This window comes from Strigops habroptila, chromosome 4 (genome assembly GCF_004027225.2).
Source record: "Strigops habroptila isolate Jane chromosome 4, bStrHab1.2.pri, whole genome shotgun sequence".
Taxonomy (NCBI): domain Eukaryota; kingdom Metazoa; phylum Chordata; class Aves; order Psittaciformes; family Psittacidae; genus Strigops; species Strigops habroptila.
The window spans coordinates 10,663,742-10,689,767 of NC_046358.1; the positions used below are offsets into that span (position 1 = coordinate 10,663,742).

Sequence of the window (26,026 nt, forward strand, 5' to 3'; positions counted from 1 at the left end):
CACGTGACCCGCGGCGCGGGGAGCCCATCATGGCGGCTCCCAGCGGCTGCCGGCCGCAGCCCGGCGGGCAGGGCGGCTGCGGCGCCGGGGCCGGGCCGGCGGCTCTGCGGGGCGCCGAGGAGGACGCCGAGGGGCTGTACGTGGCGGTGGAGCGGTGCCCGCTCTGCAACACCACGCGCCGCCGCCTCACCTGCGCTAAGTGCGTCCAGAGCGGCGACTTCGTCTTCTTCGACGGTCGCGACTCCGAGAGGTACCGGCGGCCCTGAGGGGACGGGGACGGCGGCGGAACGGGACACCCCCTCTCTGCCCCCTTGCCCTGTCGCCGGAGAGGGGGGGCCGCCCCGCCTCAGGCGGCGGCTGTTCGACTGCCCTTCCCCCGCTCCCCTTAGGGGCGGAGGGGACTGGGGAGTGCGGTTCGTCCCCCTTCCCCGCCGTTCAGCCACTGCACCGTGGCGGGGGATGGTAAACGGGGGTTGGGGGAACGGTCCTGGCGCTGCCGGGCCCACCGCCGGGCTGCCTGCTAGGGGCGGGGGGCAGGCAGGCAGAGCGGCACCCACAGCGTTTTGCTTAAAATAGTAATAATAATTAGTAATACAGCGCCCCTACTTTCACTCAGTCAGGTGCAGCTGCCAGCAGGCGTGCCTGTGTTTGATGTAGCCGACAGAAGCTCCAGACAGTTCAGGGCAAAAAGAGAGCTGTGCGGTAGGATATCTGAAATGCATATCTCTTTTCAGCAGCATGTGTTAAAACAGTGGTCTCCAAAAACATTAAATAAAATCAGGAAGGTACGCAAGAAAACGCCAGTTCTTTTATTTTCTTGTCTATATAAACAGTCCTAATCGTGGGCCCCTTTTCAGAATTCCAAATAAATATCTCCGATTAATCACACGCCTTCCTGCTCCTTTTTGCAAAGCGTTGGCCCTATGGGAGGGTGGCTGAATGAGCGATACGTCAATAAGCAAATATCCTCATTACATGACCGAGATGCAGATTGCCCCTCTGTAGCTGTCGTTCACAGCATGTCCATCCCAGATTATTGAAAAGTCTGCCGCACACCAGCTCCGGAATAGCTCTGATTTTTTGGCTGATGCTGTGTTCTTGGTCCTTCATTTGTAGCTTCGTTAGCAGCTGTTGAGAGTGATTTCTTGAACTATTTTGGGAAGGCGGTAAGCAGCGTGCAGTGCAGTATGGTCCTTGCACCAAAGGCTCTTGGCATCCTTCTACCAAACACAAAACCAGCCACGGGAACGATGGTGTTTTTCTTCCATTAACGTCAGTGGGAGTGGGCATAGGGTGTCAGCCAGCGTGAATCAGCTTACAAAATTGAGACCTTAGTCTGCCACTGGATGGGCTTGCTTTTTTCTTTTTTTTATGTGAAAAACTGTGTCATGGAACCACAAACTGTATTAGGCTTTCTAAAATAGATGGAAAACCTGTGTTTGTGTGAGACTGCTCAGGGTAATCTGTAGCTTCCGTGAAAAAATTGGACTTGGAGTTTGGAATATAAACCAAGTATTATTTTCCTGCCCATTTTGTAGCCTTAAGATTTTGGCTAAACATCAGGCTTAATTATAGAAATTCAACTGTAGCTTTCATTGCAGCAGAAGCACTGTAGTTCTGTATTAACCAAGGCTTAGGAAGTTTCTCTGCACATCAGAAAAAAGATAAACAGCTTTAGCCAAAGTACCAGAAGCAACAGCCTGTTGGGGAAAAAAAAATCAAACCCAACTCTCTCTTCCTTGTATCTTCTCACGTGAAACAAGATCAGCTTTTCTGTCTGACAGTTTTCACTGCATCCTCCTAAGATGTTTTAACTGTCCCATTCATCTGTAGCTAGAAAATCTTCTGTATATTTACATCATGTTTCTTAACTTCAGTGAGTGTCTCTGTCTTTTTTCTGTATGTTGTTTTTTCCCCCTCTGCCTGGACATTGTGGTTCCATCTGTGGGGATCACTGCTGTTCTATTCTCCCGGGGCCTCCCTGTATGCTCAATTTCCCTAGGCTTTGCTTCTGCTGCTGCTCAGAACCTTCCCAAGCAGTAGTGCAATTCACTGAAAACAGCAACCTCGTGTTAATGAATTAAAGGAACAACCTCAGATTTACGAGTAATACAAAGTGAGTAACATAAGCACACTTGATTGCAGCAGGAAGGTGTAGGGACAAAGCCCTGTAAAGCTTGGGTTTCTTCTTGTTCTTTTGAAGATAATGGAATTACTTCTTTTTAAAACAATGTTTTGTCTGTGTTCTATGCTTTATACTTGGAATGACTGATATAAAAGTGAGAAGGAGCCTGTCACTTCAGAGGTCAGTTTTCTGTGTTTCCTCTTTCTAAGCAGTGAGCGGGTGTCTCTGAATCTCTTGCGATGTGAGCACAGGGAGAGGCAGTGACTTTTGAAACAGTGGCCACACACCATGCCAAAGTCATGCGTGGACAGGTGCAGTTAACTGCCTGGATTTCGGGATGTGTTTACTGTCATCCTTATTTGTTTGTTTATTTTATGCCTTCTAGTAGTAGCTAGGCTAATTTTAGATCAACATTATGGCCGGCACTGGAGGAGGCCAACAGGGTCACTCCAAGGGCTTTTGGTGTGGCTCCGTTATTAGCGCCGTGTGAGAAATTCAGAATGTGGAAGTGTATGGGGTCACTTGGGCCTGCCATTTGTCTTTTTGATTTGTTGCAGATTGGGGGAGGGATTGTTCCCTCTTGTGGAAAGGAAGCAAGTGTTACTTCTTGTGTCCAGTGGTGGTTTTTATTTACAATTTTCTTGTGATTTTGCTGTAGAAGATAATGATTTCATGTTCTAACAGTAAGAATTATTTCAGATTTCTTTTCATTGGACTGTTTTATGTGCAGACTTTTATAAAAGCAACAGTAAGATTGGAGTTCATATGTCTGGCAAAAATCACACCCTGTATCTGTGAGGGAGAGAGATTGAGGAGCTGTTAAGATTAATTATTGAAGTACAGCTATCATTAAGGATGAGTAGTCCGGACGTCCCCCAGTAAAATCATCACTGACATTCTTCTTTTCATTAGTAATGCGTAGTATATTCAAAAGCTAAGCTGGCATCTTGATGTTGGTTTCAGCTTGGAGAGTCTTCTTCCTCCTGGGAGTTTACTCCAGCCTGTCATATACAGAAATTATCAGAGTGTATTTTACAGGCGTACTGAATGGCTTTGCCTCATGCGTCTGCAGATGGCAAAAGCCAAAGACAATATAATTGTGACATCTAAGCATGTCTGACTTCTCTAAGCTGTGGCTTATAATCAGGAATAGTGACTTTTTGCAGCGATGGAGTTTTATTATAGTGAATAGGTAGAGTAATGGGGATATCTGTTGTTGTCCTCAGCTCCTTCAGCATTAATCAATTCCTGTAGATTAGGAAGTCCTTCCTAATGGTTGCTTCTGTCTAACTATGAACATGTGGAAATAAGCGAGGTAACCATAGAAAATCTCAGCTTAATATGGTAAGACTTGAGGAAAGAGAGACATTGAATAGATAATTTGAGATGTTGAGTTTCTCTCCTCGCAGTTTATATTTTATGGGAGTTCCTATAATAGTTCATCCAAAGTTTTGTTTCTTTGCCAAATCAAAAGGCTGTAGATCTATAGAGAAAAATCAGTTACACGATGCAGTGCAATTAACATTAGGGCTATATAAAGAAATGGAAATGTTTGCTTAGGAGAAACCTGATGAAGAAGTTTGTAGGAGCTGTTTGACGTAGTTGCTGAAGTGCGTGGTGAGCTGTAATTTTTGCGGGCTTTCACAAATATTTCTGTCTTTCCTCAGCAGTAAGAACTTAATTTAGTCCCAGATTCTTGACAGATCATTCAACTTTTTGCTGATGTGATGGACGTGATTTGGGTAATTGCATTTAGTCAGACTCTGTGCCCATTAATCCAGCTTTGAAAAGAATTGCCAAATTACCCCAGCGCGCTCTCCCTGTGTGACTGCCGAGCAGTTGTGTTTCTGCGCCAGGTTATTTTTGGTTGCAGCCAAAGGTCAGGGGTACAGTAGGTGTGCATTACTCTGTGGTAAACAGGAGTCTTGTACAGTGCACTTTTGTAATTTCCATGATGACTGGTGGGGTGAGGACACACAGGAACAAGGAACATGCACTGGGTTGAGCAGCCAGACTCCAGTTGCACCACATTCCTCCGGCTCACACGTGGCCTCTGGCTTTTATGCCAAGCCACCTCCATTTGGTTTTGGTTTGTTTTGGAAGGAAAACGTATTTTTGCTTCACTATGAGGCAACAGCCAGTAGTTCTGTTGTTGTTTTAATGCTGATGTCATCCGGAAGGGTGATTACATGCTTTCTGAACCCAAAGTTAGTCACCAAGCTTTCAGACTTAAGCACTTCAAGGAAAAAAATGAAGCATTTTCAAGTTTTACCTGAAATGACACCCACAGAGTTGAGCAGAGAGGGAGGCCCAATATGCCATCCTGTCAAGCCTTGCTGTATAATTCTTTCTGAACAAAGGTTAGATAGCTGTAAAATAAAGGACTTGGTGGATTGGTAGGTAAAACGTTAGACCTCTGTTAGGGTGAAGTTGTAGACTCTACATGTTGCAGAGGGAAACCAGTTGGTTTTACACACTGGTATAACCCAGTGCGCACTTTTGAGGCACGGGTCACGACAGCACTGTAACAGCGCAAGGACAAGGGAAAGCTGGGCAGCCATACGCTGGCAGAAGACAAAGCACGTTTGCTATTTTTTCTGTTGTCTAAATCTCTTGGCTGTCTGGCTTGCTGTTTGCTCTTACTGTTAGCTTTGTCACTTCGTGCTTCATTGTAATTTCTCAATGTGCATCGTTCATATTTTCTTTAAATGTATTTCTCAATACATTGTGGAACATGGAGGAGAGCAGAATGTGGCAGCTGCTGCATGTTCAAAGGGTGAAAACACAGGGTGATGAATACTGAAAAAATTCCCTTCTGATCAGTTCTTTGCAGTTCCCATATCTCAAACATCTGGTGAAGCAGAACTCACACAGACATTTGGGTCATGGGTTTGTGATAGCTACAGGTGTTTAGTAGAAACAAGTAGAAGACAATTCAACTCATTGCTGTTACTAAAACAACAAAGATTTGGATGTCATGTAAAAGTCTTGAGAGAGTGCTGTCCTATTTGGAATCATTAACAAATAAAGTGCAAGACACTTCCACGTTAGAAGGGAGAAAATGCAGTGCATAGTGTATGAAAACCTGCATTTCCCACTACCAGAGTGGACTCAGCTAATGTCATCGCAGCTTGTGAAGTAACGCAGTTCAGACTCACTATGGTATCTGAAATAGTACTGTTAATTTCTCCAGAGACTGAAAGTTTTTAAAATAGTATATGTTTTTCTTATTCCACAAAATATTGATATTACTAAGCTGTAAATCTTCTAGAAATAGCAAGTAATTTGCCTACAAGTTTGATAATGCAACAAGCTGATATTTCCTCAGCTTAGAGGTTCTGTTGCAATTCCCGTGAGACACGTGCTCTAGAATTCTGCAAGAGTTTTATACATTTAGTCATATTTCCCAAGACTAAGACAGAAAGTTGAGGTTTAGAGGCTGCCACAAGCTTTGGTCTTTTTCTCTTTTCAGACAACTTACAATGCCATATTGTGAAAATACCAATTAAACCCTTTAATCTCTTCCAGGTTTTCAGACAAGAAAGAAAGGCTGATGCATCTTAAAACCAAACAGAGAGAATTCCAAAAGCAGTAAGTTGTAGTTATTAAATGAAAATAAGCTATACGAACTCTCAGAAAAACAAAACAGTTTCTCTAATGTGCTGTTGCTGGAGACGGATGTAGTCCAGATAGTCATAAAACTTTCAATCATGTTTTTTCCTCTAGTGTTTTGAAGGCCATGGAAGGGAAAGAGATAACTGATCAGCTGGTGAGTTGTTCAAAGCGTCCCATAGTTTTTAAACTCTCTGAATTCCTAGATCTCATAGTTTAAAGTTACAATTTGCCTTGAGGGCATTGTGTTGCTTTCCCAAAAAGCTTGTTTGTAAGCAAAACTGAAATTGGCTCTGCAAGCAGAGTGCTCTGAGCCGTTTTCATTTCTTATCAGATATTTGTTCAATAACTTCTTATTCTGATTGACTTTATACTAAGCATTCAGTTTGTTTGTGGCATTCTTCTGTGCACAAAACAGCATATGAAATATTTATTTGTTCATATGATCCAATTAAGAACATCCTGCTACTTTTGCACTAGAGCTGCTGGCTTTGTTGTTAATCATTAGTCAGTGTGTTTGAAGTCGTTTCTGCCCTAGAGTTGCTGAATGTTCTTTTTCAGAGATGGAAAATAATGTCTTGCAAGATGAGGATTGAGCAGCTGAAACAGACCATTTGCAAAGAAAATGATGAAATGACAAGATGTGAGTAATGCCTGTGCTTTTCTGATGTGGAAAACTGTGTGCCTTAGAGTGAAACATCGATTGATGTGACTTTGAATCTTAAGGTTTTAAAAATTATGAATTTTCAAACCATCACTTCTTAAATCAACTTGAAGGCAAATCGGTGAGTGGATTTTAGCCTTTTCATGCTTGGGTTTTAATTAGCAAACAGTAGACGTTATTCAGCTGGATGGAGATCATTTTGCAACAGCTTTAAAAGTAAGTGCTTAGCAGTCTGTGACTTTGGTTCTGTCCCTAGAGAGGGCTTTATTTAGTGTGGTGTTCCTGATCACTTCCTCTTGATAAAGAGGAGGCGAGCAGCTCTGCAGCTGTTAAGAATTTCATGTACTGATGAATTTTAACCCACACCTGTCTAGAAATCCTAAAATCCTACTTGAGCAAGAGTCATTGAAATATGGCATAGGCTGGTGAGTTGCTACCGGTCAGCAGCTTCTGTTTTGAAACTCATTAAATTTTTTTGCTCATGAGAGATTTGTAGGGCCATTTTTCAGAAGAGAATATGCAGCACTCTTTACAACCTGCATGCAGAGGAAATATAGGAAGCATATTCAAAAGCATATTGATTGAATCGGGAGCATTTGTATGACTTGAAATTCAAAATGAGCCATACAGAGAGTGGAAGCAGAGGCATATACTTGACAATAGTTATAAAGGAATAGCACAAGCATGTGATGATAACATCAAAAAGGCTGAGATGCAAAATAGTTTCAATTAATGAGGGTGGATAGTAACAATAAGAAATGTAAAATAAGGAAAAGATGAAGTAGGTAAGTCTGTTAGTTAACAGGAAAGACAGCAAATAGCAGTGCAGAGAAGTCTGAAGCATTCAAGCATCTTCTTTGCTTCATCTTCTCACAAAGAAGTGTGATCAGCTGCTCAACCAGATTAAATTTTACATCATAGGAGGACTGCACACTGAGGAAGGAAAACAGCCAGCTAAATATTATTTTATGGCAGCAAGGCCTTATGAGATTCACCCTAGGGAACCTAAGGAACAAGCCAAAGTTGTCTGTGGAGGACTTGAGAACACATGGGACAGAGGATGTTCCAGGAAACAGAGTGAAAACAGTATCAGTTTTCAAAGGGTGGAAGAAGGGAGAACCTTAAACTGGTGATACAGTCATGCTATTATAAATCTTTGGTCACTTTGCAGGTAGCTAGAAGATAACGTAATTAAAAACAGGTATTGCTTTGTTAAGAATGGTCCATGTCAAATCAACCCCTTGTCTGAGGATCACGTGGTCCAATGGAGGATGAAGCAGAAGATGCAACATGCCTTACCTTTGGACGCAACACCAAACCATCTCACAAGCAAGCAAAGACATTTGCTCTGAGTGTAATCACTGTAAGATTGACACAAAAGGCTAGAAAGGCTGCATTCAGAGGGTGGCGATAGTTGTCAAACTGAAGAGGTGAGACAGGTGGAGCTCAGCAGGAGCCGGTTCCTGGCCCATTTTTGTTCAATATTTTCCATAATAGCTTGCATGGTAGAGTAGAAGGTAGAATGGAGGAAGCCAAGGTGGATGATGATATGACTTCTATGGAAAATAGGATCAAATTCAAAGTTGTGCAGGTAACTTGACAGCGTCATCTGAGAGGGACAAAGTGAAGTGCGCGTTGTTTAGGAAAGACAAACATATAAACACGAAGTGGGAGACAGTGGTGAGATTTGACAGGAAAGGATCAGGGGAATTACAAATTAAATAAAGATTATCAATCTAATGCTGCTCCAGAAAGGTTCAGGCCTCATTCTGGGTTATCCTAATGTAAGCATTGTATTTAAGTTGGAAGCGGTTATCCTGCTGTGCCCAGCATTGGTGTTGTCTCACTGGGGGTCTGGTGTCCAATTTGAGCAATTTAAAAAAGAGAAAAATCAACTGGAGAAAGTCTGGAAGAGCATATCAGCAATAAAACACAAGGAATGTCTAGGAAAATTTATTTTTGGTTTAGAGAATAGGAAGGTGAAGAAAAGCAAGCTTTTCAATAAGTTGACAATTATTATGAAGTCAATAACAACTACTTTTTCTCATTAGCCTGTGGAGAAAGGAGGAAGTCAATATGACTTTGAGGACCTTAGTCACCTTTTCTCAAAATACAGCTCTGCAGGTGGTAAAACGTTGGGACTCACTGGGGAGTGGAGTTCCTCTGCTTTTCTACTATTCTGTGAAGTGCATTATCGGCAGCTTTTTGCAACTTTTTTGATTGACAGTGAACTTAATTAGATTTAACCCATGAACTGACCTAACTATTGCCCAGCTGATCTATTGTTAGCTCAATTACCCCAAAATTCCTCTTGCAGATAGACCCAAAATGAATTCTTGCCATGAGTAGCCAGTAGATCAGAAACCCAACTTGGTTCACTCTTGAGCACATTAGAAAATGTAAATAGTTTGTTTCTTTTCTATTGGATATGGCATAGTTTAGTTACCTGAAATAAGAACAATTTCTAGTACACTGGGTTCCTGCTTTTAGAGTTGACTCTTCTGGACACCTCAGTAATTGGTACTTCTTCAAATAAGGTTTTAAAATACGTGTGTTTGCCTTCTGTCTGTGGAGAAGAGTTTAAGGCAACGATCTTGCAAATATCTGGCATCGCTCTCTGTTGGGCAGATAGCGGTGTGCCTAAGTTTGCCTTCATCAGACAGTGTAGATGTGTGGGGCATAGTGGTGTCCTGAAATACTGCTGGGGGCAAATTTTAATCACCTCATTAACTGGGTCAGAAAACAAAAGTGCTATGCCAAAAAAATGACAGTTGTTTCTGCACTGGGACTACTAAAGAGGAAATGTGTGTGCAATGTTCTACCCTGCTTCTCAAATAATTGCTGTTGGACCTGCAGAAAAGGGAGTTCACTCTATGAAAAAGTAGTGTTTCAAGTACAACAAGAACGTGAAAATTGAGCAGATGGACATTTTACTCTTCTTCTGTGTCTTATTCTTTATGCAGAGGGGGAGTTTGGGAATATGAATGCAAGCGTTAATTGATTTTCTATTAATGTTACAGGAATACTTAAAGGAGATTGGATTACTAGCTGACGTGTAGGGATTCTTGGTATCGCTCAAAGAAAAGTTGATTTTTCTATGGTTCCTCTAATGGGGTCATTTATTTTATAAACCTGAGGATTATTAGTTCTTATCTGCACAGAGAAGCTATTCTCACCTTCTTAAATTTGGGACTTTGCGTCTCCCACGTTTCAGATCTTTCTTCTTACCAAACACACATCATGGATGGCAACAGATCAGTTAGATGGCTAGAAATAATTGCTGACGTTCAGAGAAAGCACCCTCTGCGTCTGCAGGCGCAAGCACACTCAGGGGGGTACCAGCAGTCCTGGTCTCCCACCCTACCAGACCAGGGATCAGCCAGTTCCAGCTCTCCAGGTGCAAACTAGGACTAGCAGAAGGCTATCGTGTGCTGCCTGAACATGGCTGGGCGCAGACCTGTGGATGGGAATCAGTCTTGAGTCCCAGTCTTTGCATGTAGCCTTTTATTCCTCCCCTAGTGGGAAGACTGACAGACTGAATGTGTTGTTTGAGGTAGCTATAGCTGCTTAGAAGTTTTCTTCATTTTATCAGTATTGAATGCAGCTTCTTTGAGCAGCAGATGCCACGGAGAATTCGTACTGTAACTCTGATCTCATCTGTGCCTTGCAATCAACCTAGATCAGTAAAACAATGTCAGGGCTTAGTGCTTCCATTCTGTGCAAGGAACAGTTATCCCACTTCTTGATTACAAGAAAGTAATGCCTCGCTCTAATAGAACCTGACTAACGCTATTTCTTTTCAGCCATAAAACCAGGAAGTGAGTGACTAGCAGATGGGGACTTTTGTTCAAACTAGGGTTTTGAAATTAAGAGTTTTAGACATGTATTCTGGGATTGTGCATAAGGGAGATTTTCGTGTGCTTTTAAAAGACAGAGATGCACTCTAGCACCATATGTTTGTGGAAGCATTGCTGCAGTCAATCTTTTTATAGGAGAACAAACAGGTGCTCTTAAAGGATATTTTTCTAAGCTATAGTGTACCTGACGCATGGAGTAAATTCAGGTGGTTGCAGTACTGTACAGTACATAAGCTCATTTCTGGAGAAGGCTCCAGGGAGACCTTAGAGCAGCTTCCAGTGCGTAAAGGGACTGACAAGAAAGCTGGAAAAGGACTTTTTGTAAGGGCATGTAGTGATAGGACAAGGGGGAATAGCTTTAAACAGACAGAGGGGAGATGTAGATTAGATATTAGGAAGTTCTTCCCTGTGAGGGTGGTGAGGTCCTGGCACAGGTTGCCCAGAGAAGCTGTGGCTGCCCCATCCCTGGCAGTGTTCAAGGCCAGGTTGGACGGGGCTTGGAGCAACCTGGTCTCATGGAAGGTGTCTCTGTCCATTGCAGAGAGGTTGGAACTACGTGATCTTTAAGGTGTCTTCCAACCCAAACCATTCTGTGATTTTGTGTTTCTATGATTTCTCATTTTGTGACTGGAAAAGGAGATAGTCAGTGTTCTCTTGTGGTAACACAAAGTCTGCATCGTTGGTATCCAAGTGCTTTAAGAGCACGTACATGAATGTGAAGCCCAAATAACATACATTAATAGCAGCAGTGGTGCCAGAAATGGTGAATGAAGATGCTATCAGCTCTTGATTTTGGCTGCAAGCAATGCCTGTCTTTTTGGCCAACACCATGCAAACATGTACAGTCAAGCTATTTCTGTCATGATGATTACCTCAGAAGTTTAATTAAACTGTGAAATCTTGGCTTTTCTGCTCCAAATCAAAAATAGCTGGGTAAAAGATAGGGAAAGAATAGTCCCAATTTCACTCACTCTGGAGATCTTCAGGAAAGATTAAAAAGTTGTACCACTGAGCAGCTGGAAAATGTTAATAGTTTAGCAGGGTTTTCTGTTTTAAGCTGTTACAGATCTTGTTTTCTATAAATAATAATGCTTTTCTCAAGCTTACTACAAGTACCTCACAGTTCCTTTTCCAAGGCTAACATCTGCTGCTGTTTTCACAGATGCAGAGGGGCTTCTCAGAATTAAAGAGGAGAACCAGAAGCATTATCGCAGGGCTCAACGGCATCAGGAGAAGAAAGAGAAGATCCAGAGGCATAACCGCAAGCTGGGAGACTTGGTAGAGAAAAAAAACTATGACTTGAAAACCCAATATGAGCATCTGGCAAATCTTCGTCGGACGCATATCCTGGAGCTAACCTCAGTCATATTTCCCATTGAAGAAGTAAAGACAAGCATGAGGTATAGAAGGTTTATCCTTTTGGATTAATTTGACTTAGCTTTAGACACCCAGAAGTGAGTCATGTAAGTCTAAGCTAGACACTCTGGCTCCCTTAGCATCTGTGGGGAGGAGGAGGTGTTTCCCAAAGGCAAAGCATCTGACCCAAAAAACAGAGATCCAGAATAGAAGAATCTGGAGGTGCTAGCATCTCCTCCAGGAGAGATCTGAGGTATATGTTAAACGTTAATGTTAAACTTTCTTGAAATAGATAATTAAAAATCCTGGAACAAAGGGAAGTAGTTTTGGGAATGAGGAGTTTTGCAGGAGTGTTTCTACAAGATTTTGCTCTCTGTGAAATCTGGCGAAGTGCCTGCCAAGTGTATCCCTGACTGTATTTTTAACACTTCTTTAAAAACACTTTGTTCCTCTTTGGGTGTTACAGAGATCCTGCAGATGTGTCTTCTGAGAGTGACAATGCTATGACCTCTAGCACTGTGAGCAAGCTTGCAGAAGCCAGGAGAACCACATATCTCTCTGGGAGGTGGGTGTGTGATGATCACAACGGGGACACCAGCATCAGCATCACAGGGCCTTGGATAACCCTTCCTAATAATGGAGACTATTCAGCATATTACAACTGGGTGGAAGAGAAGAAGACTACACAAGGACCGGGTAAGGAGCAAGGTCTGATTAGACATCTGGGATACTCCAGAAGCCCTAGAACTTGCAGCCTTGGATGCCAGCAGAAGGCACTGAGGAGCAGTAGCCCAGTCCATTTGTTCTCACCCAGACAAACCTGAATCGGAAATAAACACCAGTATAAGGATTAGTCCACTGAAATCCTCTTTTGCAGGAAATGCTCACTGGGACAAAGCACAATGTAATAGAGAGATAAAGTAAATTATTCACAGTTTTGGCATGGTTCACATGCCGTCGTTTTAGCAGGAATTCCAAGAATTACTATTTTCTACGAACTTCTGACAGATTTCACTGTAAATGATTGTTGAATTCAGGCTGTTCACAATACTCACAAATGACATTTTCCAGAGTAGACTTCAGTAACACATTACACACCCACTGAGGCTTCATTTGAAATGAGATTTTCATGATGTTTTTATTTCTTTTAGATATGGAACATAATAACCCTGCTTATACTATCAGTGCTGCATTGTGCTATGCAACTCAGCTTGTTAACACTTTGTCTCTCATACTTGATGTAAATCTTCCCAAGAAGCTCTGCAACAGGCAAGTAAATGCAAGCCTCTGAGGTGAATCAGTGACCAATTTTGACTGATCTTAATTCTCTTTGGGTTTGGGAACAAAGTCATTGCTTGGAACAGCTTTTATGGTACCAGTTGATGGCTCATAGATTTTTGTGCTGTTTAATTTGGGGTGGAGGACTAGCAGGATTTTAGACCACGGTTCATGGTGCCTCCTTCCTTTTTTACCTCCTGAGAGCGTAGACCAACCATCATAGTTGAAAATAACAGCTTTCTAATTGACATATTCAGTATCCTCAAATTGGAAATGAAATATGACATCCATGAATAGCACTTTTCATTTTATGAAACCCTACTGTGCTTTACAAAATCCCAGACCAGTTCAGCAACCCTTAGTCATCTTGAATAGCTCCACTACTTAAAGTGCTGCAGAACAAGGCCTTATAATATGGCATGATAGCAACGTGATTCTCTTTGGGATAAAATGCCAATGGGTAACATAGCTGGCTGCCAGACATCTGGGAGAGTATTGGGTAAATCCCATGATGAAAAGCACTGTTAGATTTTTAATGTCGATGTGGAATAGATGGGCTCTGTACAGAAGTACTGAAGGAGCTGTAGACCTGGTCAGTCTTCCCAGGATCTGAAATATGCTGCTGAGATTCTTTTAAGTGTTTAAAACAGTGATTGCCGAATTGAGGGCACAAAAGTTGTATAGGGTCTCTGGGGGGGGTTTATACTGTTACTTGGGAGCTCAGCCTTCACAGAAGGAAAAGCTTGGGAACAAGAAATGATGCAGGATTTAAAAGGAGAGCTGAAATAGCTTGGCTACAGTGGATCTTTGAGTTTCATACACCTGTCCTGTTGAAATCGATGAGACTAGGGCAAGCAGTGCTTGTTAATGAAACGCTAACAGTCTTGCTAGGTGAAAAAGTAATCTCCTGAGCATTCTTAAACTGGCTGTGCAGTTTATACAAGTGCTCACTTTGAGGATGTTTACTCCGGGGTTTACTAGGAAGCCAGGACACAGAATGCTGATGTCTCCAGAAAGTGTATTTTCACAGCATTGTGCTTTCTGTCTATTCATGTATATGTGTGTATGGTCTTTCAACAGCGAGTTCTGTGGAGAGAATCTCAGCAGACACAGGTTCACGCGGGCAGTGAAGAAGCTGAATGCTAATATCCTGCACGTTTGCTTCTCTCAGGTAGGGGAAATGCACGTTTGGATTCTTTAAATAGCTTTTGAAAGATCAGCTGTGCCGGCAGGTTTCCCACTGTAACTGATCATGTCTCTTTCTTACCTTCCCCATGATAGCATGTAAATTTAGATCTGTTGCACCCACTGCATACGCTCAGGAACCTTATGTACCTGGTCAGCCCAGACACCAAGAACTTGGGCAGGTAAGGAAAGCAGTATCTCAACTCACCTGTGTCTGAATCCCTTTTGAAGTTATGCATTTGCCTTGTTGCTTAGGAGGGAAATTATTCTCTTCTGCTGTACCTGTAGATCAGTCCTCAGCACATCAGAAATCAGGGTAGTTACAAGGAGGAGACAAGAGAGGACAGAAAAAGGGGGTCCTGAGTAGGAAATCAGATTTCAGAGATGTGTGTATGCTGTGCTTCTGCATATGGCAGGCTCTCCTGGAGGCCTTGTAGCTTATTATGGACTTGTTTCCCTTATGCTTAGAAGCAGAAACTCCTTCCCTCCAGAGGCCAGCAGTACATATGCCAGGCAGTCCCACTGTGCTCCAAGTACCACCCTACCCGCATCTTGGCAACATGTAAATACCTAAGAGCATCCAGCAATTTAAACCCTAAACCAAACACTAGGTAAACCTTCCCCAAAATACTTCCACTGAGTGAACACCCTAGACCAAGGTTGACACTTCAAATAATATTAATTTATATGTAAACTAAGATTAAAGTCAACTTTTCTGCTATTAGTACATGATGAAAAGAAAATCAGTTCCTGTGGGCTGTGCACTCCACGTTTAATAATCTTTTTTTACAATTTAAATAGAAGAAAGCTACAACATTGATTTCCTGTTGGGATAATCCCATCACAAGTCACTTGTGGCTGAGACAGTCTGCAAATATTTTTTTAATCTGACTAGTGCTTTATTCCCCCTTAAATGCAGTAATGTTCCAAAATGTACTTTTCTACTTTGTTCTCGTGTACAGATCAGGTTTAAAAACCTTCAGTGCCACTGAGAGGAACATCACTTCCCTTGTGTTCTCTGGGTATATCCCTACTGATTCAACCCAAAGATATGGGGAGCCAAATCTTTGTAACATAGCTCAGTTTGGAAGAAAATAGGTGCTCGCTGCTTGCCTGAAAACAAGGAGAGTGCAGGAAATACTCAGAGAATGAAGAACTGCTGTAAAAGGTCCAACTGTCACTGTGGGTCTCGCTTCTCTGTGCAGATGCTACAGAGCTCCACACGCATCAGTCAGGTCCATGCAGTGAACAAAGAGGTTACAGGGAAGAGTTGGAGAAAATACCTACCAGTGAGGGGTATAGTTTAGTCTATATGAAACTGAATTAGCTTGCTAGAGATGGATTGACAGATGACTTGTTTTCCACGCCTTCATGGGGAGAAAATACAGGCTAGTGAATGGCTTTATAGACACCATTGGAAGCAAAGAATCTGAGCTAGGTTGCAACAAGGCACATGTGCTTAACACAGAGATTAATTATCAGCAAGAATGAAGGTGGGAATTCTCTGTTTCCTGATGTCATCCTGTCAAGGCTGGATGAGTTTCTGGAATGGATGCTTTCATCAGGCAGAAGTTACTGGCCTCAGGACAGGGGGAACGGGTGGAAAGTAATGGCCTTTGTCAGAGAGGAGGTCACTCGAGATGATCTAATGGTCCCTCTGGCCTTAAACCTGATGACTCTCTTCTTATGTTGCCTTGTTAAGCAAAATGGTTTGCCAGAAGGCAGCGCTCCCATTCCTTTCTGGATTATGAAAGAGGAGCGTTTACCTTTAATTTCTCAGCTGTCTGCAAAGTTTGCAGCAACCAGCTCTCTTTATTTTCCTTTTGATATCTAAGCCTATAGTTACCCGATAGTCTCCTTTGTAAGCTGCTGTTTTCAGATACGTATAATTTTACCAAGCTTTAATTGTCTGGATTAAAATTTTCAGTGGTAAATCACTGCTTCAGGCTCCTTCTCCCATAAGGCTGGAGAAACACTCTTACCCATGTTAAATTCTTGCTCCTGTTTTGCTGAGCAGCTTTGTGCTTTGGAATGAACTTTGCCAGGGACACTGCTTGCTGTGGGGAATTCACCTTTCACCACCTCCATGAAAACCTCTCTGACCTCTGGAACTGCCTGCTTTGGCTCGGTAAAGGTGTTCCAGCTTTTGGCGAAGCAGTGGGATGGGGCGGGATGCAATTGCTTCTCCCACCAGGCAGTGGCAGCAGGGAATATGGAGTCACAGCACAGGTGGGTTTGGCAGGGACCTCTGGAGATCCAGCCCATCACTCCACCAAAAGCAGAGCCAGCTAGAGCAAGTTGCTCAGGATGAGTGGCGGGGGCGGGGTGGGGGTGAGTATCTCCAGAGGAGATTCCACAGCCTCTCTGGGCAACCTCTTCCAGTGTTTGACCAGCTGCATAGTAAAAAACATCTTGAGATGTTGCTCAGGGTGAAGTGCTGCTATGGGAAGTCTCCACTAGTGAGCTGTGCCAGCCCAGTTCTGCAAGTCGTAAACTACACCCTTCTTGCTGACAGAGCTGCAGCTGTCTTGGCCTGGCCAGGCCTAGCGTTAAAAATAAAAGCTGTTCCCCATCAAGCTGAGATTTCCACCAGTGGAGCTGTGAGTTATTATCAATAGCTTTTTCTTTTGTGTGTACATGTTTCACTATCCCCTGCCAAAGCAGAACATCTCTTCTGCCGTTCTTGCTCTGTGGTTTGGAACCCAGCTATCACTTCCTTGGCCAACTGTTCTCGTTTCACCATTGTCTACAGTTAACTCTGTAGCCAGCGAGTTTCTCTTTGCCAATTGATAGACACAGAGGTGGTGTAATTCTGCTGCTGTATGCATGACAGAGCAGGGTGCTTTGGCATGCCCAGGACTCATATAAGCAAATGGACAGTGCCTCTCTTGCATGGTATCAAACGGGCTGACAGCACTGTGCTCATGTTCACAGGTCTGGGCCTTTCGAAATTAGTGCTGATCTTGAAGACTCCATGGAGTTTGTGGATCCCAGTGCCACAGGCGAGACAGATGAGAGCGGAGATGAGCACGTCAGCGATGAAGAGACAGACCTAGGGACAGACTGGGAGAATCTGCCAAGCCCCAGGTTCTGTGACATCCCCTCTCAGCAGGTGGAGATGCTGCAGAGCCAGAGCACGCAGGTATCTCAGCCCATTGCCAGCAGCAGTGCTGGTGGAATGATCTCCTCTGCTGCTGCCTCGGTGACCTCGTGGCTGAAGGCGTACACTGGACATCGCTAACGGGCATGGGAAAAGGATCATAGGATTTGTGGAAGGAATCTCTCCCCAACAATGCTGTAGTAAACCTTACATATTCAGTTAAGTAGTGCCTGGAACAAAGAAAAGGTCAGACTTTCATTTTGTAAACCAGAAAAACCTTTTTATTTACCCAAGACGACTGTGATGGTACCATTTTGTAAATTAGCTAGCTACGGACTCTGACGGATTCTATGACGGCACTTTCTGTCTTGGTGCTGTCTGCATTGTTGAGTACTGAAGAAAAAGGACTCGGCAGCCTCCAGCTCTACTTTCTGAAGAAGAAACAGGTTTTGAAGTGTTTGGATTGGGATGAGTACAGAGAGAAGGCTGCTCCGTGTGCAGCCTGGGCAGTGGTGCAGACGCAGTTCACATTTTCTTAACTCCTTACAGGGTTTCCGTTTGTGTGTGTTTTAAATCTGTCTTGCATAACGCAAAAAATGCGTATTTCTAAATTTTTTTCATTCAGGACATGAAAATTTTGCATTTTTAACATGTTTTCTAATCTCTGTTGCCATATTTTTAATACAAAGAAACAGCGTGGAGAGAAATTCACACAGGAAATTGCTCTTGTTTTAGCTTCTTGTGAATCTTTATTCAGTTTTGCTGTAGAAAACCGGCTTGTTTCATGCTGTTTCCATTGGTAGGTAGTCTAGAAGTTTTGTGTTGTGCTGTCCAAAGCAAACAGGCTCTTTACTCTCAATATCATACACCAAAGAAACACTGGACGTTCTCTTAGCTTAGACCCACATTCGATGCTGATACTGGATTGCATTGTTGCAATAATATTCATCAGTTACGATATCACGTTGCCACTTTTTAATATTAGAAAAACCTCATTTTGAGCTAGTTTAATGAAGTTGCACGGTCTCCACACTACATGCATTTTAAACCCTACTCTGGTTTATGTTGATGGTGGGTTTTTTCTTTACTTGTTTACTAAATGCCAAGAAGCTGATTTCATTTCACTGCAGAAATGCCCACAGCGCAGCTGGTGGCTTGCTTGTAAAACTGCAGGAGGTGCGATGCTGACAGATGCGTTTGTTAGCAAGTGCTCCTCCACTTCCTCTGCCTTGCGGTATGTATGACATAAAGATGGGTTTGCTCAGCGAGGCTTCCAATGTATGGTTTACATTTTCTATAGCTGGGACATTGTACTTCTCCATGGGGTAAAGTAATGTAAAAGCATCCTCCCATCCCTCCCAGAGGGAAGACTTCTACCACTTCCCTGTTGCTTCCCTCCAGTGATGCAGCTCGTAACAGGGGCACAGCAAGGCCATGGCATATGATGCACAAGCCACATCCCTGCCACCAGGCAGTGTCCTGCATCTTTGAAACCCTGCTCTGGGGCTGGCTTACCTGGCCATCTCTTGGAGTATTTTGGAGTGGTTCTGCTCTGTTGCTTGCCAGGCCAGCTAGAGCTGCCTCCTGTCCCAATGATGGGGTGGAAAAGCAGTTTTGGTACCCGATGCCTGCATATCTCAGTGAGCTCCGTGCCAGGGGTACTGACTGAGCATCATGTCTCCAGCCCCCCACCCCTCTCATACAGCAGCTCTTTGGGTTTGGGGATGGGAATCTTTTGTCAATAGTTTCTTTTAATTTTGTTTGTTAAACCAAAGACCCTTAACTCTGCGCTAACCACATGCATGTTGTTAGCTAAAGACCCCCTTCAGTCTTACGCAGCCCTTTCTGATTCCCCATTTATTTTGCACTGGACCCAGCCATATAAATAAATATGTTTGGGTTTTTTCATTTGTTTTTAATAGGCATTTCAGTCACATTTTCATTGCTGCCCTTTGAGCTACTTAGAAACCCTAAAGATCAGGCCATGATTCAGCTTTGTACGCTGTCATTTACTAGAGAAAGAAAAACCCAACACACCAACTTCTTTAAGCCATATACTTCATAACCATGTTTTCCAATTATTTTATTTGTCACGCGCTGAGTGCACACTGGCACTGCAAGGGTGTTCAAAGGCAGTGGGATGGGTCTTTCCATCATTTTTTGTAACAGAATACAGTCTGGGGGTTGTTCTTTTAAAAGTGTTTTGCACATGTGTAGCTAGGGAAGAATTGTGTGCACCTTGAGTGCAATCGCCAGTATTTGTTTTCCAGGTTGTTTTGGGGAGGGAGGGCAGGAATATCTGTAATTATAGATACCTGAAGACAAGACTGCTGAGAGTTTACACAACACTTTTGTGTAGCATGAATGCAGGAATTGCAGTTCAGGCCGTGACTTTTGTCTGTGACCAGTGATCTGGCGTGGCCAATTTGAGCTGCCAGGGAAGAGCCTGATGCCGAGAGCTCACACCTCTGTTGGGAATCAGGTGCCTTCAGATGGGCTCAGGTGGGACACCCAGGAGTTGCTTGTCACCGGCAAAAACATGGCGCCTCTCTGCAACTTCCGAACTAGATGTAACTAAACACAAAACGGTTTGGGTTTTTTTTCTAAATTTTATTGTATTATTGCAATAAATCTTTAACAGTAATTTTTTTTTAAAGTTGTATATTTATAATTGTTACTTCTGTGTGGTTTGTTTTCAACTGTGCTGGGGAAGTACACAAGCATTTCCAGCCTTTGAAGCATCACAGGGACTAGACTTGTTACAGTGCAATCGTACAGCGGTGGAGTAAGCAATACCCATTCTAAAAAATACTTGTACATAAAATAACTGCATCTCCATGGCAGCAGGTACTGGAGTCCTGCAAGACACACACATGACTTTCCCTACACATACACACATGTAAACTGAAATACTGCTCCTGTAAGCCTGGCTTTGAACTGCTCCTCTGCTGGGTGACTCTGTTTCTGCAGGTGGCGAGCCTGAATTACTCCTGCATGCAAGGGAAGATGCTTCTCTTCACAAGGCCATTGCAGAAGGATGCAAGCATGTGTCTTTCTAAGGAGGTAAGTATTAAAGTGAACCACTGTGTGTCTGAACAACAAGGATGGGAAAGAGCTGCACTGCTCAGCAAGAAGCAGGGTCTGCCCACTGGACCTGATGGCCTGGCAGGCCACAAAGGAGAAACTACCCACCCCACTTGAATTCTTTGTGGCAGCTACCTGGGCGGGAGGACCGATGTCCCGTGATTGCTGTTTGCCTAGGGTCCTGCACACACATCTGCAGTGGTTCATTGCCTCAGTCACAGTCGTGGCCGTGCAGGAAAGCAGCCTGTGCACAAAGCCAAGCCTGGCTCCAAGCTCAGCTCCTGCCTACCGCTTGCTGAGGTCACTTCTGGTTAAGCGGTGCCATCAGCAGGAGGTTTCATCCTCTGCCAGTGCAGGTTTGTGGCAGGAGAGCAGCCTATAATGCCCCACATCCCAGTCATACTTGTGTTGGCTGGACCAGCTGAAAGCAAGCTGGGGAAGAGATACAGCCCAAGGCAAGGCTCCAGCACCATTCCCACATTGCAAGAAGCAGGGCTTGAGACAGAGGTTGGATGCATCAGTGAAATGACAGGTCTGACCTGGGGCAGATGCTGCAGAAGCAACTGGGGCCAATGCAGGGGAGCAGACGGCTGATGAAGCATTGCAGAGCCTCCTTACAGGGAGCAGTGATGCAGCACAGGGGAAATGCTGCTGTAGAAGGGGGTGGGATGGAGCAAGAGCCCAACCACGAGCCTCAGCCGTGGTGGCTTTTTCAGTAGCATCCATGCCAGGAGACCCCCAGAGCTTGATGAAAACTGGAAGCCTATGAACAATGGGAATGTTATTAAATTTCTTCACAGGTGTATCTGGAAATTCAGTCCAGACACTCCAACCGCTCCGAGGCGGGGAAGGCAAGCGCATAGCACAGGCGAGTCCTCAGTGCTTCTGAACACGGCAGTTTGTAAATCCAGCCTCTTAGGAAAAAAGAAGTTGAACAGACCTTGGCTTCTCCCTAAACTGGTGTTAACAAAACAAATCTGCACTTTATGGAGGGGGGGGAAAAGCTTGCAGACAGCTCAGCACGGCTACATTCAGAACCAGCCTACTGCTGGATGCAAAAAGCTTGTTCTGTAAAGCAATTTTTACCAGCAATGCTGCGCAACAAGGATAGTTCCAGCAAGCACCGTAATAAGTGATGTATAAAACATACTATGTGCCTCAGTCAGCCTGGGGAGAGGGCAGGGATGGGGTAGGGAAGAGCATGAGTTGTCTTCCGTATTTAGATGCTCCAAGGAACAAAATAGCCTAATGCTATTGTTATTTTAGTCCACTTTTTCCCTTTGTTCAACAAAGGTGACCAAAATCTCACACCCTCTTGCAAAAAAAAGAAAAAAAAACCCAAAAAACAACACCCCAACCAGAAAATTACCTCACTGGCCCCTTATCTAGTTACAAAATATTTTCCTCTGCTGCTTCTATTTCAGCCTTGCAGGGACTTTCCTCGCTGCTGTCAGCCTGGCACAGGTTATCTCAAGTTTTCCAGCCTTGGGCGGGGGGCAGGAAAGCAGTTTCTTTCCCCTCTTCCTTAACTGAAATTACGCTGAAGGCCTTTGATACCGACGGGTTTAGCAAGACAACTCCTGCCAGCAAGTTGTTCTGCTGCTCGTCCCAGCGCAGCCAAGGGAGCTGATCGAAGCTTGGGTGCACCCTGCACCCTGTTAGAGGATGAAGTCACAAATCCACAAAGGATCCTGCTTTTCCCCTCCCTCTTCACAGCTGATTACGAGGCAAGCCGCACCCTTCTTACAGATTTCTAATTTCATTCCTCCTGGTTGTCATAATGTCTGCTGCATTGCAGAGGTGGCTGAGCAGCACCACGAGGGGTGCCCAACACCCAGGGTGGCAGGCAGCAAGTAAAGCAGGGACTGACTAATAAAAACCCACAACAACATACCTTTTGTATCTCCTGTGAACATCCTGAGCTCACCAAACCCACACCTCAGACTGCAAGGGTTCGGTTTTCTTTCTCTTGCTGTTAATGGAAAGAATAAAAGCATCCGCCTTCAAACCCACTCTGTCCTCATGCTCAAAACCAGCATGAATCACTCTGTGCCATCCCACTGCAGTCAGAAGCAAATGCAGGCAAAGCAGAGGGAGGTGGGTGGTTCAGCCTGGCCACTGCATCCTTCCTCACCTTGCTGAACGTTCGAGAATGGGATGAACCGGGTGCATAGTCACCCCACCAGGTTGCTGCTCCTGTGGGCTTTGCAGGGTAGAGAAACGCTCAGGGTGAGCCACATGGGGCAGTGGCAGCAGCTCTTCTTGCACCAGGTCATAGATTTTTGTCTTCTCCAGCTGCAACGATGACTGCCAGGAGTCCATCCTTGTCCTGAGAAGGGGCACCGACTCACACGTCAGACACAAGAGGCCAGAGGCTGTAGCAGAGCAGCGCAAAGCGCTGCAAGGATTCCTCTTAGCAGACAGCAAAGCTTCCAGCACATCCTCGAGCCAAGGCAACCCCGCTTCTATCCTGCTGGCCCCACGCTCCATCCTCAAGTACCCAGGGCACACACAAGGGGCCAACACCAGAACTGAGCAGCAGGACTCAAACCAGACTCTGCATTTTTGTGACTTTTACATACCTAGCACCAGCTTTCTGGAAAACAGGAGCCCTGTCGTGCCTCTGCTGCATGCACGGCTGATGGGAGGGAAAGGAAAAGCCAGGAATTGTGACTGTTACAGAAGGAATTTCTCTAGGTAAGAGAGGTTTGGGTTTAACTCGATTTGTTCTTTTTTATTAGGAGGCCTCATTTTCTACAGAAAGCACGCTGCACGTCCAGACTACAGCACAGTACCACGTTTCTGCCATGTGTTTTACAGTATTTTTATTTTGGGGCAAGTCTTACACAAGAGAAGGTCTGGTAAGGCAGATCTAGAATGCACGTTTAAGTAAAAAAACAAAAGAAAAAGAAAAACCAAACAAAAAAAACCAAACAGAAAACCAAACCAAACACCAGACAACATGGGTAAGGTAGACAAGAACTTTTTATATTCTGACTACACAATAACATTCCTCTCTTTTTCTCCACTGCCACACTACTATAATGGATCTGTTCTAGTCTAATTTTAAGGTTGTCCAGTTAAGTTGTCTGCAGATTCTTTAAACAAGTTGACCTTTACCTATTTAGAGTTTCTTCTCAGAAACATTCATATATTATACAGGATATACAGATTTTGAAACAAGACACTTAAAAACACACACAACTATAGCCGCAACACTATCATAGCTGCATTGTAGTGATTACGTTGTTCAGCCAGCTGTAGACTCTGTATATACAATTAGTTTTTATAGTGTTATTTACATAGATGGACTAAAAGCTATCTTTAATCTAAAAGGTAAAGGCTCTTGTGTTTAAGTATGTGCAGTTTTCATAGCCCTGTGAACAAAAAAAAAAACAACCCACGACAATTATATACACTGTAAACAGCACAAGGCATGAGAATCTCCTCCTACCCCAACAATCTTGCAGGAAAGTGTATGTGCACTAATATTCCTCTTCCACTTCTGCTCCCGATCCTCTGGTTTTCTTATGAATAGCACGGTTAAAGCTGTGGCAGGCAGGAACCCAATGATTGTCATGAAGACCTAACTTACAGCCCGGGATGCCCTTCTGGGACCGGTGACAGCACATCCAGTACCCAGGCCCATAGGGTAAAGCTTGACAGTATGGTTTGGGATGCCACCGGCACAGTGATACATCCCCTTTCACGTACTTCTTCTTGCACTGCTTGCAAGGGTCTTCTCTGTAGCGGGGATCACGGACCCAGCGGGAGTCTGCTGGCCTGATGTTGTAGTATTCAATGATGAATTTGAAGTAGTAGCAAGTGCATTTTAGGGCAACCAGACTCCTAGTAGGAAGCAATCCAAAGATCTTCACTATGATGTGGTGAGGCAAGAAGGCCATATACTGCTGAGGCTCCAAAAGCTGCTGAATTTTAAACCTGGTCTCCAGAAAGTCATGCGAAACCTGCCTTTTCAAGCAGGAAGCATCAAGTACTTGCAAAGCCCCTTCTGTGGGAGGAACAGAAAGGGCAGATGGCTCTGTAGTAACAACGTTTCTGACACATGATCTGTCAGATGCCAAGGCATCCTCATCTTCATTTTGGGCTCCTTCTCCTAGCTTTTCTTGGGTACCTTCCCCTAGTGGCTGTTGCTCGTGAGCCACAGGTTGGTCAGCCTGGAGAAAAAACAGCCTCCCTGGGAGCGGATCTTCACTGGAACTGGAGTTAGAGAGCTTCTCTTTCCTGCATCCTTTCTCGGTCTTGCTGACCGATATACTGATGCATAAGGGCTCCTTCCTAGCAGGATGCAGACTCTGCTTTGGGAAAATTACAGGCTCTTTCAACGTACAATCAACAGTCGTGTTCTTGCTCTGCAAGGAATCCGCTGGCAACCTGGCAGCAGCCAGACATGCGGACAGCAGAGGTCTGGGAGGCTCAATTCGCATTTCAGATTCACTCCTGCCAGCGGTTATTGCCAACACTGCATGAACAAGCCCTGAATTCACATTCCCCATCTGAGGATCCAGCCCAGAAGGAAAAGGCTGCCCAGCAGAGGCAGTGCCACCCCACAATTCAGCGTCACCCAGAGGGCCACAACGTCCTCCATATCCAGCCTCTCTTCCTGCCTCCTCCAAGCCAGCCCCCTGAGCCAGGACCCCCGAAGAGACCTTCCCCACCTCTCCGTCAGGCTGGGTGCCGGTTGCCAGGAGCACCCTCCCGACATTCCTGCGGAAGCTGTTGTTTCGCGAGAGGCTCCCAGCCTCCCGCTCGCTCTGGCGCCGCAGGCACTCCAACTCCAGCTTGGCCACCATGTCCAGCACGCGCACAGGCTCGCTCTGCTGCTGCTCACTATTGCTGCAAGGTCCCCTCTCCACATGTACCTCACACGCCCCGGCAGAGGAGAAAGGGTCTGAGCTGGAAAGTGCACCTTTAGGCTGAGTGCTCAGCCTCGTAGCAGAAGCAGGCGTGCAGGTTTTCGTACAGTCTACCAGTAAAGCACTTGCTCGTTGCTCCAGGAAGGCTACCATCTCTATCACCGAGAGGGACCTGCCCGGGAACACACCCTCACCGTTCTCATTCATGTAATGCACTGAACAGTGCTCGATGCCGCAGGCAAAAGGCTCCGTCTGGGAGCACCTGGCGTTTGCTTCCCTCATTCTTTCCAGTTGAATTTTGGCTTTTTTAAGATCTACCGATTTTTTCCTGCGTTTCGCTGTTCTTCCATCGATGTCCCACGTGCTTTTAATTTTCATGGAGCCTAGCCGGTTGTTGCTGCTGCACTGCTGGGCTGCAAAGAATGCGATCTTCTCCTTAGTATTGCCAGGTTTCACTACAGCCCAGACATCCAGCGGCCCTTCCCCTTCTTCTCCCTGGTGGATTGTTGCAGACAGGGCGTTCTTCTTTTCCCTCGCACTTGGACCATCCGCTGGACCTTTCCCATTCATATTGCACATAGTATTTGGATAAATAATCCCCAGAAGCTTTTGAGATGGAGTCACGAGGGAGGGTTTTGGGAAAACGCTCAGTTTGGTGCAGTTGTTGGTGTATTTTTCTTCTTGTGCTGATCTCTGATGGCTCATAGGCAGGCCTCTCAGAGAATCCTGGCTTATTTCTGGAGATCGCTCTTTCTTCTGTAACTTGAGATATGGCTTTAAGTGCATACCAGAAACCCTAGAAAAACAGAAAGGGAAGAAGTTATAGTTGCAGAACATGCCTGCCTGGAATTAGAGAAGGTGGCCCACAGCTGGCACCACCATGCCCTA

At 44.6% G+C, this 26,026-nt stretch overlaps 2 protein-coding genes across 10 annotated transcripts in view; one reads left to right on the plus strand and one right to left on the minus strand.

Annotated features, from left to right (window-relative positions):
• The first annotated feature begins 16 nt into the window (after window positions 1–16).
• ATG14 (autophagy related 14) lies at window positions 17–19,830 on the plus strand. Of its 2 annotated transcripts, XM_030484733.1 has the most exons (11): window positions 160–250; window positions 617–702; window positions 5,654–5,716; window positions 5,852–5,894; window positions 6,299–6,380; window positions 11,421–11,658; window positions 12,081–12,310; window positions 12,766–12,883; window positions 13,973–14,063; window positions 14,174–14,259; window positions 17,012–19,830. In XM_030484733.1, exons 3-11 carry the CDS (start codon window positions 5,679–5,681, stop codon window positions 17,316–17,318), a joined length of 1,233 nt encoding a protein of 410 aa, XP_030340593.1. In that variant the 5' UTR covers window positions 160–250; window positions 617–702; window positions 5,654–5,678; the 3' UTR covers window positions 17,319–19,830. The 2 variants fall into 2 exon arrangements, with proteins under 2 accessions (XP_030340592.1, XP_030340593.1); XM_030484732.1 differs by lacking the exon at window positions 617–702 and having other exon boundaries at window positions 17–250.
• Window positions 19,831–22,974: 3,144 nt separating this feature from the next.
• Window positions 22,975–26,026, minus strand: part of FBXO34 (F-box protein 34) — a 42,892-nt gene continuing 39,840 nt past the window's right edge. For all 8 annotated transcript variants that reach the window (XM_030484728.1, XM_030484730.1, XM_030484723.1 and 5 more), the window contains one exon: window positions 22,975–25,934. In XM_030484728.1, coding sequence (XP_030340588.1) covers window positions 23,747–25,934 — 2,188 coding nt within the window. In that variant the 3' untranslated portion in view covers window positions 22,975–23,746. The remainder of the gene's footprint in view (window positions 25,935–26,026) is intronic.

What these genes read in the sequence shown, in the direction of transcription:
- ATG14 (XM_030484732.1), top strand. Translation starts at nt 30, where the DNA reads ATGGCGGCTCCCAGCGGCTGCCGGCCGCAGCCCGGCGGGCAGGGCGGC. An exon ending in GAAGTAAAGACAAGCATGAG is followed by an intron (nt 11,659 to 12,080) that starts GTATAGAAGGTT and finishes TGGGTGTTACAG; the next exon opens with AGATCCTGCAGATGTGTCTT. An exon ending in GACACCAAGAACTTGGGCAG is followed by an intron (nt 14,260 to 17,011) that starts GTAAGGAAAGCA and finishes TCATGTTCACAG; the next exon opens with GTCTGGGCCTTTCGAAATTA.